The sequence below is a fragment of the Pongo abelii genome, chromosome 23 (genome assembly GCF_028885655.2).
Source record: "Pongo abelii isolate AG06213 chromosome 23, NHGRI_mPonAbe1-v2.0_pri, whole genome shotgun sequence".
NCBI classification, from domain to species: domain Eukaryota; kingdom Metazoa; phylum Chordata; class Mammalia; order Primates; family Hominidae; genus Pongo; species Pongo abelii.
In genome coordinates, this window is record NC_085929.1 from 32,897,025 (window position 1) to 32,913,901 (window position 16,877).

Sequence of the window (16,877 nt, forward strand, 5' to 3'; positions counted from 1 at the left end):
AGGCCTGGAACACTTCCATTGGTAGGACCAGTTGTCCCTGGTCCCAAGGAAGAGGCTAGGGAAACCCTCAAAGAAGCCTGGGTTTTTTGGTGACCTAGCCTCTTAATTGAAATAGTAGATGAAAGAAATGTTTTCATTTTCTATCCCAAAATGAAGAAAGGGAACATTCTGGTGACATTGGTGTATCCCAGAGATCTGAAAGCCATTTGCTGACCCACAATTGAGGCTGATCAATTGTTTTTTAAGGACAATTGTGGCCAATTGTTGATGGGTTTTCTGTTGTGGTGGTGGTTTGTTTTTTGTTTTTTGAGACAGGGTCTCGCTCTGTCAACCCAGGCTGGAGTGCAGGCAGTGGCACAGTCAAGGCTCACTGCAGCCTTGTCCTGCTGGGCTTAAGTGGTCCTCCCACCTCAGCCACCCAAGTGGCTGGGACTACAGGTGCTTGCCACCATGCCCAGCTAATATATTTTTTTGAGACGGAGTCTCACTCTGTCACCCAGGCCGGAGTGCAGTGGCACAATCTCGGCTCACTGCAACCTTTGCCTCCCAGGCTCAAGTGATTCTCCTGCCTCAGCCTCCCGAGTAGCTAGGATACAGGCGTGAGCCACCACGCCCATCTAATTTTTTTGTTTTGTTTTCTTTTGAGACAGGGTCTCACTCTGTCACCCAGATTGGAGTGCAATGCCTCAATCTTGGCTCACCACCACAACCTCTGCCTCCCAGGCTCAAGCGATTCTCCTGTCTCAGCCTCCTGAGTAGCTGGGATTACAGGCGTGCACCACTACCACCCAGCTAATTTTTTTGTATTTTTAGTAGAGAGGAGATTTCACCATGTTGGCCAGGCTGGTCCTTAACTCCTGACCTCAAGATGATCCACCCGCCTTGGTCTCCCAAAGTGCTGGGATTACAGGTGTGAGCCACCACACCCAGCCCCCGGCTAATTTTTTATTTTTATTTTTATTTTTTGTATTTTTAGTAGAGACGGGTTTTTACCATGTTGGCCAGGCTGATCTTGAACTCCTGACCTCAGGTGATCCGCCCGCCTCAGCCTCCCAAAGTGCTGGGATTACAGGCATGAGCCACCACACCCAGCTCGAGCTAATTTTTAAAACTTTTTGCAGAGACAAGGTCTCATTATTTTGCCCAGGCTGGTCTTGAACTCCTGGACTCTTGTGACATTTGTTCAGGGGGAAGCCAACACCATGTATGAAGTTTAACCACCCTGAGATGGCCATGTCCTGAAGAAGCCCAGTCTAGCCATGCGGAGAGACTACATGGATAAGCGATACCCACTAAGCCTCTAGACGCTCCAACCATCCCAGCCCAGGTACCAGACAAATGAATGAAGAAACCTTCAGCTGCCATCTGACTAGAGAACCACCAGCTCACTCTAGTTAATTCCCAAAACTGTGAGTTTTTTTTTTTCAGACAGGGTTTCACTCTGTCCCTCAGGCTGGAGTGCAGTGGCGTAATCACAGCTCACTGCAACCTCCACTTCCCAGGCTCAAGTGATTCTACCTCAGCCTCCCCAGTAGCTGGGACTACAGGCACATGCCACCATGCCATTTTTTTTTTTTTTTCTAGAGACCAGGGTTTCACCATGTTGCGCAGGCTGGTCTTGAATATCTGGCTCAAATGATCCTCCTGCCTTGGCCTCCCAACTTACTGGGATTACAGGCATGAGCCACTGCACCTGGCTAGAACTGAGAGATTTAACAAGTTGTGGCCAGGTGCGGTGGCTCATGCATGTAATCCCAGCACTTTGGGAGGCCGAGGCAGGTGAATCACCTGAGGTCAGGAGTTCGAGACCAGCCTGGCCAACATGATGAAACCCCATCTTTACTAAAAATACAAAAATTAGCCAGGTGTGGTGGCGGGTGCCTGTAATCCCAGCTACTCTGGAGGCTGAGGCAGGAGAATTGCTTGAACCCAGGAGGCGGAGGTTGCAGTGAGCCAAGATCACACCATTGCACTCCAGCCTGGGTGACAAGAGTGAAACTCTGTCTCAAAAAAACATACAAACCAACAAACAAACAAAAAAAAACAAGTTGTTTTAAGTCACTCAGTTTGGGGCTGCTTGGTTGGGCCGCAAGAGATGAGTGGAACAATGAATGAGACTGGATGTCCTCTGCTACCCAATGACTGGCAACCATGAGCTTCCTGGGTCTGTAATTCCATCAGCTGTCCATCCCTTACCCTTGAAGGGTAGAGGATTTATTCTTTGGGTAGACATAGGTTAAGAGTTTTGTTTTGTTTTGTTTTGTTTTGTTTTTCCAATGAAAAATTGCCAAGCCCTTTGGAGGCCCTGATGGCTCAACCAGGTTGGTGGCTGCTAACGAGTGAAGATCTATATTCAGTCCATCTGGCACATGTGCAGAAGACCCTTCTCCAACCCCAGATCATGACTACAAATGGCTATCAGTTGGACAAACATACATCCTGATAAGAAGATATGGTTGGTTCATCACAACCTTTTATTTCACAATATTAATAGTAATCATTATAGCTACCATTTATTAAGCCTTCACCATGGGGCTGTAAGTCTTCATTGCTTAGCTTTACTAAACTAGATAATGTGTTTGCTTATCTCATGGATTTCTCTTAACCATCCCCTGAGATCCCCCTACAGTTCTTATCCCTTTACCCCCATTTTACAGAAGAGGAAAACTGAGGCTCAGAGAAGCGGAGTCACTTGGCCACAGTCACACATTTGGAAAGTGGTAGAGCCAGGATGAGACACTAATTCTGACTCCAAAGCTAGTTATATATAATAATAGCACCCAAGTAATGTATAGATTACCATGTTTTCACATATGGCAAATTAAGGAATCAGAATGAATGATGCATGCTGCCCAAGCTGGACAGAGGATGGGCCAGGGCACAAGTGACGGCTGACCCACTGCTCCATGGAACCCCCAAGAAAGGCTCTAGAACAAAGCTCTGATTTCACAGTGAGATTAAAATTCTGCCCAAATCAGGGTACATGGGTGGAATTAATCAAAAAAGTTAATATGTATGCCTTTCACCCCAGCAATTCTACTTCTCATTTTGCAGAGACTCACTCATACAGTGGCATCAAGAGGTTATATGTGCAGGAGAATGTCCACTGCAGCTTTGCCAGTAGCGATGAAAACTGCTAACAGCCTAAGGGCCTAGCCAAAGTGGAATGCTCAAAAAAGACGGTTTGCTGTAGAACAGGCAGCTGGTAAAGGGAGTAGTGTTAGATCAGCACATGTTCACATCAGAAATGCTCCAGGAGCCAGGTGCGGTGGCTCACGCCTGTAAACCCAACTCTTTGAGAGGCTGAGGCAGGATTGCTTGAGCCCAGGAGTTTGAGACCAGCCTGGGCAACATAGTGATTCCCCTCTTTACAAAAAATAAAAAGTTAGCTAGGTTTCATGGTCCAGCTACTCAGGAGGCTAAGGTGAAAGGACTGCTTAAGCCCAGGAGTTAGAGGTTGCAGTGAGCTGTGTTTGTGCCACTGCACTGCAGCCTGAGCAACAAAGCGGGCTGTTTTGGAATAACCTATTCAAAATGGTTTTTTTCATACATCTTTAAGATGATTGAAATAACCTATTCAAAATGGTTTTTTTCATACATCTTTAAGATGATAATATTTATATGTTCAAAAATTTAAAGTCTGGAAGACTATGTACAAACAGAAAATGGTAGCATTACCTTTAGGAGACATCGAGAGGAAGCACAAATAGAGCCACTTGCCTTCTTACTATCACTTCTGATTGTCCCATGTTTTATAATACAAATACTCTAAACAAAATCTTTTCAGATCAAATCAGGGGAGATGAAATGAGAGTGGATTCTGAGCCTAGTTTTTTTCAGGGAACAAGACCCAGCGCTACCACTTGGGGGCTAGAAACAGAAATTGTATTTATTTTATTTTGTTTTATTTATTTTATTTTTGAGATGGAGTCTCACTCTGTTGCCCAGACTGCAGTGCACTAGCACGATCTTGGCTCACTGCAACCTCTGCCTCCTGGGTTCAAGCAATTCTCCTGTCTCAGCCTCCCAAGTAGCTGCAACTACAGGCATGCGCCACGACGCCCAGCTAATTTTTGTATTTTTAGTAGATGGGGTTTCGCCACGTTGGCCAGGCTGGTCTCGAACTCCTGACCTCAGCTTATCTGCTCACCTCAGCCTCCCAAAGTGCTGGGATTACAAGCATGAGCCACCGGGCCCAGCCTCTTTATTTTCTTTCAGTGTTTTCCCAGGAGTTCTCTGAATATCCAGGGTCTTCATGGATGGACTTCTCATAAAAGGTAACTCCTGGAACCAGACATAAATTTTTTTTTTGGTGTGTGTGGTGATGGGATACATAGCTGTTGCCAGATTCTCAAAGGAACAGTGTCACACTTAACAGAGCAAGGAGAGTAACTGGTGATTGGTGAATGATCATTTATCAGAGACTGTGTGTCAAAAATTTAAAAAATAAAAAGTAACTGCTAAAGAAATGAACAAAAAGGGTCACACCTTCAAAAAAGCCTAATTACCATTCCAGAGCAATCTCAAGACAAGGAAAGATAAGAGCTGCTTCACACTGAGGGCTTATCTGGTATCAAAGACCACCACCAATGTCATCCATTAGCCATCCCCAATAAACCCATGAAGTTCAGCCTGAACAGCATAGAAAGACCTCGTCTCTACAAAAAAAAAAAAAAAATTTAAAAAGTAGCCAGGTGTGGTGGCACATGCCCAGCTACTCAGGAGGCTAAGGTGGGAGGATCACCTGACCCTAGGAGACCAAGGCTGCAGTGAGCTATGATCACGCCACTGTACTCTAGCCTGAGTGACAGAGCGAGATTCTGTCTAAACACACACATACACACACACACACTATGAAGTTTTAACTTCCCCATTTTACAGATGAAGAGACAAAGTCTCAAGCCATACAGCCAGTAGGTCAGCCTGACTCCAAAAACCCATGCCCCAAGCCATAATAAGTCACTGCCTTCCAAAAGCCTCATATTATCATGAGATATAAGGCAAGGAGGTATGGGTAAAACACCTTAACCCTTAAAGATACAAACTTATTGTAGGCCCAGTTGGTCCCTCAGCATTTGGGGACTGTGCTATAAGGGTTAACTCAGCAGGCTTGAAGTGTCCAAACCCAGCACATCTCAAAGAAAAAACTGGCCTTAATGGGCTCCTGGGAGATAACCTCTAAGTCCTTGGAATATCCTCCCAAGTAGGGATGTCTTTGTATACCTCAGGCCTTGGGCCATACCAGGCCAGATAGTTTGTGCTAATAATATGATTTATGGTGGGGACCTTGGGCCATGCTATATCATTTTGACCTCTGGAGCAGCTGGTGATTAAGTAACTAAAGTCGGTCATGTGATTGCCTTATGTGACTGACATGCAATAAAAACCTAGACCCCAAGGCTAGGGTGAGCTTTCTGGCTGGTAATATTTAGTATGTGTTGTCACATATCATTGCTGGGAAAATTAAGTGTGTCTATAAGACTCCTACCGGGAGACGACAACTGGAAGCTTGAGGCTGGTCTCTCCCGGACTCTGCCCTATGCACCTTTTTCTTTTGTTGATTTTATTTTGAGATGGAGTCTTGCTCTGTCACCCAGGCTGGAGTACAATGGTGCGATCTCTGCTCACTGCAACCTCCACCTCCCAGGTTCAAGCCTCCTGAGTAGCTGGGATTACAGGTGCACACCACCATGCCCAGGTAATTTTTGTATTTTTAGTAGAGACGGGTTTTCACCATGTTGGCCAGGCTGGTGTCGAACTCCTGACCTCAGGCGATCTGCCTGCCTTGGCCTCCCAAAATGCTGGGATTACAGGCGTGAGCCACTCCACCTGGCCTCTTTTGCTGATTTTAATGTTTATCCTTTTGCTGTAATAAACCATAACCATAAGGATAATAGCTCTTCTGAATTCTGAGTTCTTCTAGCCAACCATCGATCCTGGGGGTGGCCCTGGGGACCCTGACACAGGAATTCGGCTGTGCCTTACATGCACCTATATTCTCCAGCTTTTTGCTCATCACAAATCTACCTGACAAAATCCAGTATGGAAAGAAAAAAAAAAAAAAAAACCCTATTCATTCAGTAAAGTAAGGCACAAACAAATGAGCCTCTGTTCACTTTATTCAAAGAGTATTTTTTTTCTCTGTGAAACTAGGTAGAACTGAGGGGGAATCAAAGAAAACCTCATATATTAAATTCTTAAATAGATTCTTTGAATTCAAAGTAAGGGTCAATAGGAGAGGCACAGGTTGTGGGCCTTGTCCCAGCAAACAAAGCCACCAAGGCAGTCCTGCAAATTAAGGAGGATGGCAAATCTGTCTCTTAAAAAAAAGTTCTTGAGGGAAAAAATATAAAATACCTAAGTTTCAAAAGCCGGACTACTTCCACACCCTTCGTTCTCTACCCTGGAGTGTCCAGAGATAGAGAGTTTCAAGGTACGTTTTCAATGATTCAGCTTTTGCAAACATATGCAAATACATTCCTCATCAGCAGTCCTGTTTTGGCGATTAAAAGCAAGCAATATGCTTGGATTAGAGGTCCGATTTCCACTTAAATGCAGTTTCTTCTCTTCTTGGCAACGAAGTCATTTGCGGAGATCTGAAAGGGGGGAAGACTGTGTTAGGCTCAGAGTAATAATTCTGAAATAGATCATTTATATTTATACATGTGATTGCAGAACATACTGTCTTCATCCATTCGCATAAGCATGTAATGTTTTAAGAATGCATCCCAGATGGCCAGAGAGAGTTTAAATTTAAAAACGTTTCCTGGGTTCTTCCCCGCATCTCATCTTGCATCCACTTGACCTCAAATATACACTTTTCTTATGGACACAGAGCAAATGACAGTGATTATGTGATAAATACTGATGAATTCTTGGAGGCAAGAGAAGGATTCATGTTTGTTCAAGGCCAACTCTGTACCCAGGATCAGCTAAAGCACCTCTATATGGTATCTCATTTAAACAGTAAAACAAGTAACGAATCTGCTTTTGTCAATGAGAAGGTCCAGGATTCTACTAATGATCTGCAGAAAGGGAGCGAGGAAACAGAGTTAGTGAGGAACAGGGAGGAAAGCTGTTTTTCATGAGAGGGTTCTTTTCTTTGGAATAGAACTATGGGATCTTGGGTAGGTGTGGTGGCTCATGCCTGTAATCCCAGCACTTTGGGAGGCTGAGGTGGGCAGATCACTTGAGGCCAGGAGTTCGAGACCAGCCTGGCCAACATGGTGAAACCCCGTCTCTACTAAAAATACAAAAATTAGCTGGGTGTGGTGGCGCACACTTGTAACCCCAGCTACTTCGAAGGCTGAGGCACGAGAGTCACTTGAACCCCAGAAGGTGGAGATTGCTGTGAGCTGAGATCGTGCCACTGCACTCCAGCCTGGGCAACAGGGTGAGACTCTGTGTCTCAAAAACAAAAACTACGGGATCTTAGTGCAACTCAAGATGGGAACCCTGATAATGACAGAGTCCTTGCAGGTTGGAGCAAAGTAAATTGAAATAAAAACTAAAACATATGCTGATTGTTTAAAAATAGATAAAGAGACTAAAAATAAGAGTCCAAGCTGGAAGCTGTGTTTCCATGTAAAATAACCTCTCTTGAGGTTTCCTTTAACCTGATCATAGAGGCTGGGGGACAGAAGGAAGTGAGCTCACTCATGCAGCCTTAACTCCAGTGCCCAAGTCCACAGCAAGGGCCCAGCACTTCAGAGTTTCCAAGTACTCCCACCTGGGCCAGCTCACGCCATCTCATGGCCAACCTCAGAGGTGGGCAATGATGAATTCCCATTCTCCAGATGAAGAAAACAGGGGCTGAAGGAAGTTAAACCTGGAGATCTTAAATCTTTGAATTACCAAGTTCAAAAAATCCCTTTCCCCACCCCTTAGTAGAAAACGGATGGATAAATGTGCACTTAAAATCATTCACTAAAAGCAAACCTGGGAGGAATTCTGTCCCTTGCTGGCTGTGTAGCCTTGGGCAAGTCAAAGCCCTTCCTTCTCTGTGCTTTGGTTTTCTCTTCTGTAAAATGGAATGATCATGTCATCCGCCTCCCAAGGATGCTGAGGGTTAAATGAGTAACACAGGACCAGTACCTGGCCCAACGGCCATGGGGGTTATTCTTAGAACAGAACGGCTTGTGACTGTTATTAGAACATTAATTGCTTTGGCCCAACGCTGATGCTGTTTTTAGAAGCCAGACTGGCAGACAGCATGCTGTGCAAAAATGGTTCCAGAATCTCCCCCTCCCCCAACATAGTGGTCCTTCCTGCCCCGTCCCCAGTGTCAGACAAACCTTTTTCTTGTTGGTTCAGCGTTAATCCCTCTCCCTGTCCTTGATCCAGAGCTAGAAAACTAAGCCTTGATTCTATAAATAGCAACCCCAGTCTGTCACCATGGAAACCTCTGTTGGGGCTGGGTCAGCCCACCCTAGTGGACATGTCTCCCCCAGGGAGGCTCTGGAAGAACAGAAAAGTGGCTTTTCAGAAAAGTGGCTCCGGGGCCACCCAGAAGCAGCGGGAACCCCCAGTGAAGTCCACAGGCTTACCTGGAAATCACGAGCTTCCTAAGTGGGAAGAGGTGCTGTTCTGGTTCACCTGGAGAAAGACAATATACAGAAGAAGGGGTCACGGCCAGGTGGGGGATGCCTCGCTGTCTTGAGGGTCACCCCTCAGCATCACTGAGTCATGCACATGCTTATTCATGGAGTATTTACTGTACATCTACTATGTGCCAGGTGCTGGGATAGCGTGGTAAGCGTGACAGACCCAAACCTAGGATCACGGAACTTACGTTCGAGTTGGAGAAAAAGCCTATTGAACACGCACAGATGCAAGAAAATGTCAAACCTGGGCAATGTGACAGGCTGCTATGAGTGATCAGTATCTGTGCTACTTCAAAAACGGTGGCCAGGAAAGGACTCCACAAGATGGCATTTCAGCTGTGGTATAATAATAAATATTTGTTCATTGTCCCCAGTTCCTGGCACATAGCTCCTCAAACTCTTGGAATCTCTGAAGGAATAAGGGTATCTTGGCCAGGCGCCATGGCTCACAGCTGTAATCCCAGCGTTTTGGGAGGCCGAGGCGGGGGGATCACCTGAGGTCAGGAGTTGGATACCAGCCTGGCCAGCATGGCAAAACTCTGTCTCTACTAAAATACAAAAATTAGCCGGGTGTGGTGGCGGGCACCTGTAATCCCAGCTACTCAGGAGGCTGAGGCAGGAGAATCGCTTGAACCCGGGAGGCAGAGGTTGCAGTGAGCCAAGATCATGCCACTGCACTCCAGCCCTGGGTGACAGAGGGAGACTAGGCATCAAAAAAAAAAAAAAAAAAAAAAGGTATCTTTTGCATGCTAATGACATGACTAATGGCTGGGGGTCCCTAGATAGCTTCAGGATTAGGGGAAGGGGTCTCAGAAAGACCAAGGCATGATTAGAGGGTTGGAACTTTTTTTGTTGTTTGAGACGGAGTCTCACTGTGTTGCCCAGGCTGGATGGAGTGTGGTGGTGCAATCTTGGTTCACTGCAACCTCCGTGTCCTGAGCTCAAGCAATTCTCCTGCCTCAGCCTTCCAAGTAGCTGGGACTACAGACATGTGCCACCACAAACGGCTAATTGTTTTTATATTTTTACTAGAGACAGGGTTTCACCATGTTGGCCCGGCTGTTTTGAACTGCTGACCTCAAGTGATCTGCCTGCCTCAGTCTCCCAAAGTGCTAGGATTACAGGCGTGAGCCACCACACCCAGCCAGAGGGTTGGAATTTTAAGCCCCACCTGCCTTCTCCCCTCCCTGACCTCCTGGGAGGGGAGAGGGGAGAGGGGAGAGGGGCTAAAGGCTAGGAGCTGGAGATTGGGCAATCACCCATGACCCATGATTTAATCAGCCTCTATGATGAAACCTCCATTGAAATCTCTAAATGACAGAATTTGGAAAGCTTCCTGGTTGGTAAACACATTGAGAGGCTGGGAGGGTGTCATGCCTGGAAAGGGCATGGAAGTTTTGTGACCCATCCCCCATACCTCACCCTACGCTTCTTCCATTTGACTGTACCTGAGTTGTATTCTTTTTTATGAGACAGGGTCTCACTCTGTCACCCAGGCCAGGGTGCAGTGGCACGAACATGTGCCACATGTGCCATACCCAGCTAAGGCTTTCTCTTTTTTGTAGGGAGATGGGGTCTCACTGTGTTGGCCTTGAATTAAAAAAAAAAAAAATTAATGAGATTTGAGAGCTAGGGACCATGGCTTCTGAGCATTTCCTGGTTGTTTGGGGAGAGGTCCCACTCCCTTTGTGGGAATCAGAGACCTATCTTTTGCTGACGTCAAGAAAGTAGCCAGAATTAGTGAGCACTAATTTAGTATTTGTTTTAACCAAAAAGATGATGTAGGCAGAACAACACAGTGGGGATGAGGAGAATTATCCAGAAACTGAAACTTTTCATTTTTGCATGTTGCCTTCGTTTTTGTTGTCGTTGTTGTTGCTGTTGTTTTTAAGAGACAGGGGCTCCAGCGATCCTCCCACCTCAGCCTCCTGAGAACCTGGGACTGCAGGCATGCCACTGCACCCAACTCCTGCGTGTTGCCTTTTTTTGTCCACCTGAATATGCATTTTTACATTAGTTGCAATTGTATGGTATGAGCTGCTTTGTTTTGCTTTCTTACTATTTTTTCATCATTTGGGTTTCACTAGCACCATTTTGGATGGCTACAGATATTCTGTGGAGTGCATGTACCACCAATTACTGACTGCTTTCCTAAGAATGGTTCCAATTTTTGCAGTATTTTAAATGACATCACATCCTGATTCTGCCTCTCTTCTGTTGGGTGCTGAAGCTCTACTGAATCATTCCCTTAGAATTCACTTTTAAAAAATGGAATCATGCTTGAACCCAGGAGGCGGAGGTTGCAGTGGGCTGAGATGGCGCCACTACACTCCAGCCTGGGTGACACAGTGAAACTCCGTCTCAAAAAAAAAAGGAATCAGCAGGGTTCAGATCTTTTGAAGACTCTTGAACAACAAGGCTAAAAGTGTTTTACAAAAGGGTTGGGGTCAGGAGCAGTGGCTCACGCCTGTAATCCCAGCATTTTGGGAGGCCGAGGTGGGTGGATCACTTGAGGTCAGGAGTTCGAGACCAGCCTGGCCAACATGGCGAAACCTCTTCTCTACTAAAAATACAAAAATTAGCCAGGTGTGGTGGCCGGTGCCTGTAATCCCAGTTACATGAGAGGCTGAGGCAGGAGAATTGCTTGAACCTGGGAGGCAGAAGCCGCAGTGAGCAGAGATCACGGCATTGCACTCCAGCCTGGGCAACAAGAGGAAAACTCCATCTCAAAAACAAAAACAAAAACAAAAGGGTTGGGCCAGTTTCTACTTCCCTGCCATGTATGACATATGCAAGATGTCTAGCTGACCTGGGACTGGTTTTTGTTGCTTTTAGGAACAAAATACGAAGGAATGGCATACCCCCACGTTCAGGAGGGCTGCCCTGCAGATAAGTTGTGTCAAGCCTCTATTTCCAACCCTCATCTCCATACTGTCCTCCACTGTGCACATAATGTCATTCTGGATGTCGTAAAAACTGGAAATGGTCTTGAAGAAGCTGTTTAGTAAATGGTAGCACATGCATTCCACAGAACACTACGCAGCCATCCAAAATGGTGCCAGTGAAACTCAAAAGATAGGAAAATATTAAGAAAGCAAAACAAGGCAGCTTGAACATGAAAACTGCAATGAACATTCCTGTAAATCACATTGGGGTAGAAACAAACAAAAATATAATTGCAACGAATGCAAAAGTGCATACACGCTCCAGAGGTTTTGGCCACACTCCCTACTTTCAGGTATTTACAGTTCCCTCTGCCGGGAAGCCTTTTCTATCCAGATCTTTGTGTGGCAGACCTAGTTTTAATCTTTCAGATATTGGCTTATGGGTGTTTTCCAATATCAGTGACCATTTCTCTGATTATCTGGATACCAACTGGGTGTTCAACAATTCAGTTCAGTTCTGACACTGGCTCCCAGACTTACTTAGCATCAGCTGCCATAGATTAAGGGCCCAGTTCCACAACTGCCCCACTTTAGATGCCAGCTGCAATGGCGTGCGCAAGCTATCCCCACTTCTTCCCAGCCAACTTCAAATCTGGACGTTCCCACAACCCCCACTCTGGTTTGATAATTCACTAGAACAGCTCACAAGACACTAGGGAAAACACTTTACTAACTGCTACCTGTTTATTATAAATAATACAACTCAAGCTTGGGCAACATGCCAAAACCCTGTCTCTACAAAAAACACAAAAATTAGCCAGGCATGGTGGTGTGTGTCTGTAGTCCCAGCTCCTTGGGGGGCTGAGGTGAGAGGATTGCTTGAGCCCAGGAGATTGAGGCTGCAGTGAGCCATGATCACACCACTGCACTCCAGTCTCAACAAGAAAGAAAGCCCAAGAAAAAGTCCCCACGAAATCCCTCCAACTGCATTCAAGCCAGAAGATGAAGTGAGAGGCTGCTTCCTGGCAGAAGGGCCACTGAGATGTGGCCCCAGCTGGATCAGTGCTTAGAGACCCTCTGGTCCAGCACACATCCCCACAGCCCATTTTTTTTTTTTTTTTTTTGAGATGAAGTCTTGCTCTGTCGCCCAGGCTAGAGTGCAACGGCGTGATCTCGGCTCACTGCAACCTCTGCCTCCCAGGTTCAAGCGATTCTCCTGCCTCAGCCTCCCAAGTAGCTGGGATTACAGGTGTGTGCCACCATGCCCAGATAATTTTTGTATTTTTAGTAGAGATGGGGTTTCACTGTTTTGGTCAGGCTGGTCTTGAACTCCTGACCTCGTGATCTGCTTGCCTTGGCCTCCCAAAGTGCTGGGATTACAGGCAGCCAGCTCACATCCCCCTTTTTATAATGGGAAAACCATCAACTAGAGTGGAGAAGTGACACATCTAAGGGTATACAGCCAGATGGTGGTATAGCTGAGAAAGACAGAATTCGGAATTCCCTTTGGGGTTTCTAACCTGAAAATATCCTTTCAGATTGGCTGGTGTTTTATAGTCCCCTTTCAAGACCTAAGGAAGAGAAAAAGAAATATCACTATTATGAAAATGACCAAAAAATAAAATTTAGTCATTCCCAACACATCCAAGTCATCCACCCATCCACCTCGCCACCCACCCATCCCTCCATCCAACAAACATTGATTAAGCACCTCTTCTTCTAGGCATTATTCTAAACATTGTGTCTGGTTGACATGATGCTAACCAGATAATGGAAATTCCTGTTCCCCTGGAGCTACCGTTCTAGAGGGGGCACCAGATAACACACAAGAAACAATAAGCATAAACAAGGACATAGCAAACCATGGGAACTGTTGTGAAGAAAGTACAGTAAAGAGGTGGGATTAGGAGTAACTAGGGGGCTTCTTTTGAGTGGGTGGTCAAGAAGGGACTCTTAGGCCAGGCGCAGTGATTCATGCCTGTAATCCCAGCACTTCTGGAGGCCAAGGCAGGAGGATCACTTGAGTCCAGGAGTTTGAGATCAGCCTGGGAAACATACCAAAACCCCATCTCTAAAAAATTAAAAATTAGATGGGCATGGTGGCATGCACTTATAGTCCCAGCTACTCTGGAGCTACTCCAGCCTCAGCTGGAGGATTGGTTGAGCCCGGGAGGTTGAGGCTGCAGTGAAGTATGATCACATCACTCCACTCCAGCCTGAGTGACAGAGTGAGACCCTGTCTCTAAGAAAATGAATAAATAAAAATAAAAAGGGCCTCTTGAAATAGATAACCTTTGAGCTGAGAACCAAACGACAAGGAAAAATAGGTAGGCTAAGCTCAGAAGAAAAAGCCCTCCAGGCATATGCAACAGAGCAAAGGCTCTGAAGTTAGAACCAGAACATTTCAGGCCTTTCCGCTAGGAGTCACATTTAAAAATAAAATGAAACAAGGGAAATTAATTCTAATAATATCTTTTATTTAACCTGATATAGCTAAATTTTTTTTTTTATTGAGACAGGGTCTCACTCCCATAGCCCAAGCTGGAGTGCAGTGGTGCGATCACGGCTCACTGCAGCCTCCACTTCCCAGCCTCAGGTGATTCTCCCACCTCAGCCTCCTGAGTAGCTGGGACTATAGGCACGTGCCACCATGCCTGGCTAATATTCAATATTTTTAGTAGAGATGAGGTTTCACCATGTTACCCAGGCTGGTCTCAAACTCCTAGGCTCAAGCAGTCTGCCTGCCTTGGCCTCCAAAAGTGCTAGGATTATAGACATGAGGCATCATGTACAGCCTATGTAAAATATTAACATTTCAATATGTAATTTATATAAAAGTGACTAATGAGAAATGTTACATACTTTTTTGTCCTAAGCCTTCAAAATCTAGTGTATTTTACACCTAACAGGAACCTCTCACTGTGGACTAGCCTCCCTTTACAGAATCAGTGGCCACACATGGCTAGTGGCTACCGTATGGGACACTGCAGGCAGAGACGATTCCATCAGCATAGATGTCCTTTTAGCCACTGTGTTTACTGAGCCCCAGGATCCATTACTGGAACACACAGGGTCCACAGCACACACAGAAACACACAGGCATGCATGCAAACTCACAGGGCTTAGTGAGAGGACTTATCTTCGCAGTAACAGCCAAGCTATGGCAAAAACTAAACCAGGGATCTAGCACTTGCCAAGACTTGTTGACCGCCCCAGGCAAGAAACCTCTTTGGATGAAAATCAGAGACAGCTTCCATTTTAAATAAACAAACACAAAAAGCTCCAAAGAGCTGATGTTAACCACCAGTGCTCATGAAAATTATTTGTGTTTTATAAAATACATAATGTCAGGCCTTACTCCAGAAGCGTCTGACCCATATCCTGCGACAAGCCAGGGGCAGCCAGCCACCTTTTAAGGAGACCCCAGAGGAGCCACTGCTGGGCCCCTGGCTGAGAACAGTGAAGTAAGCAACATCCAGCCCACTACTGCTGTGTCCCCAGCCGGCCCTCACCTCTGCTTCTGAGAAGCACCTGGGGCTGGATTGTGAGATCACTACCATCTTTTTAATACAGTTAATTAATTTTTTATTTTGATAATACATGTACAACCCATAGGTAGATAAAAGTATGTAAAACACCTAAGTAGGGTTTAAAGATTACCATTATTAAAGAATAATAAAATAAAAATTAATAATATAATAAAAATAACAAACCACATCTGGGTTGCAGCCATTCACCTGTCAATGTCGGCTGGTATGTACGTTGAATCTGAGTATTTCCATAAATAGATGTCTGCAAAATCAACTAATGTCAAGAGGAAGAGGAACTCACGAGACCCACAAAGCTTACACTTCAATTACAAGGGCACAGCCCCCAAAGCTCAGTGTTAGTAAATTCCCCTTGTTAAAGGGAGATCAGTGAGTGTTGGAGAGGTGCTAATGACTTTTTAGCACCAAATGGAAACTTTCTTCTTGAGCCAACTGAAGAGTTACGGAACTAAGAGACGATTAACTTTTTTCCGTTGTGATTCAATATAATAACTGTTTACTTCCTAAAATCAGCACCCGCTCAGAAATGCTGAGCTTAGCTTAAATTAAAGACTCTGGGTCTTAATGATGTAAGGGCTATGAAAGCTCTTCCTCAGGCCTGGGTCCCATTTTCAAATATTTGCCTATAAGGAAGTTAGAACACAGCACTTAAAGTAAACTAGAAGCTGTAACGGCAATGTATAAATAAGGCCATCAACTTGTTAACTGTTCTTTTACCCAGTGGGTGTTAGCCTACTTTAACACTTCAAAAGCATTTTGTCAGTCACTGGAGGCTCACACCTGTAATCTCAGCACTTTGGGAGAGTGAAACAGGGGCATCCCTTACGGCCAGGAGCTCTAGACCAGCCTGGGCAACATAGTGAGACCCCGCCTTTATAAAAAATAAAATTAGCTGTGCATGGTGGCGTGCACCTGCAGTCCTAGCTACTCAGGAGCCTGGGGTGAGAGGATGGCTTAAGCCCAGAAGTATGAGGCTGCAGTAGCTATGACTGCACCAGTGCACCCAGCTTGGGCAACAGAGCAAGACCATGCCTCAAACAAAACAGTACAAAACAAAAAAGTCATTTCCCTTCACCACCTTAACTAAGGAGAATTTTAGACGTAATTTAAACAGCCCTAAACTCACATTTGTCTGAGAAATCCACATTAAACCTTATAAGGCAAGAAAGGGACCAATAGTTTATTTATTTATACCCCCTCTCAACAAAGACTTGAGGTGCTTTACAAACAGATAAACAAATAGCCAGGGAAATAGGGGTAAAAATGTAAATAAAATTAGAGAAGTAAGATGAAATTAGTGTACAAGCTGGCCTGCTGTTAGATGTTAGAGTATGAGAGACAGGCTACCAGTTGGCTTTGAGCTTCCCTGCAGCCCAAGCAAAACGGAAATACAAGCAATCATGTAGTTCACTGTGTCCATCAGATATGAACAAATCAGATGACCAGGAATTGAGAGACTGAACATTTCCTCAGGTGGCTGGAGTTTCCACATCTGCAGAAGCCCCAAATCCCCAAGAGGACACTTCCACAAGTACAGGTGCACACTCACCCGCTGTGTGTTGTTGATGACGAAGGGGTCAGGGTTGCCATAGTTGGGGGGGTTTGCATAAGGGTCATAGCCGAGCTGAGCCAGCATGGGGGCGATCTGGGCCATGTCCCGCACCACGTCCCCAGGGATGTGGCCAGTCCACTTGGAGAGTGCTTCCAGGTTAACAGGCTTGATGACCTGGTCCGTGGACCGCTCGATCCTGGGGAGAGAGGAGACGCTGGAGAGGGTAGGGCAGACCCAGATGGCGCCTGAGCGGGTTCCCTGCTCAGCCACTCTGGGGCAGCAGGAAAGA

General features: G+C 45.6%; 1 protein-coding gene and 1 long non-coding RNA gene across 5 annotated transcripts in view; one reads left to right on the top strand and one right to left on the bottom strand.

The window, feature by feature from the left end:
• Positions 1 to 6,101: 6,101 nt before the first annotated feature.
• Positions 6,102 to 16,877, bottom strand: part of TPST2 (tyrosylprotein sulfotransferase 2) — a 64,838-nt gene continuing 54,062 nt past the window's right edge. For 2 of the 4 annotated variants that reach the window (XR_008517850.2, XR_008517849.2), the window contains exons 4-8: positions 16,586 to 16,784; positions 13,009 to 13,059; positions 8,547 to 8,595; positions 7,939 to 8,020; positions 6,102 to 6,596 (exon numbers count right to left, since the gene is read on the bottom strand). Coding sequence is in view for 2 of the 4 variants with exons in the window: in XM_009234212.4 (XP_009232487.1) it covers positions 8,554 to 8,595; positions 13,009 to 13,059; positions 16,586 to 16,784 (292 nt within the window). In the remaining 2 variants the exon portion in view is untranslated. The remainder of the gene's footprint in view (positions 6,597 to 7,938; positions 8,021 to 8,546; positions 8,596 to 13,008; positions 13,060 to 16,585; positions 16,785 to 16,877) is intronic. The other 2 variants (XM_009234212.4, XM_054543697.2) reach the window with 1 other exon arrangement.
• On the top strand, positions 8,407 to 8,942 carry LOC129052716 (uncharacterized). The gene is made up of 2 exons (XR_008517851.1): positions 8,407 to 8,635; positions 8,736 to 8,942. It is a non-coding gene; the product is annotated as an uncharacterized LOC129052716 (long non-coding RNA).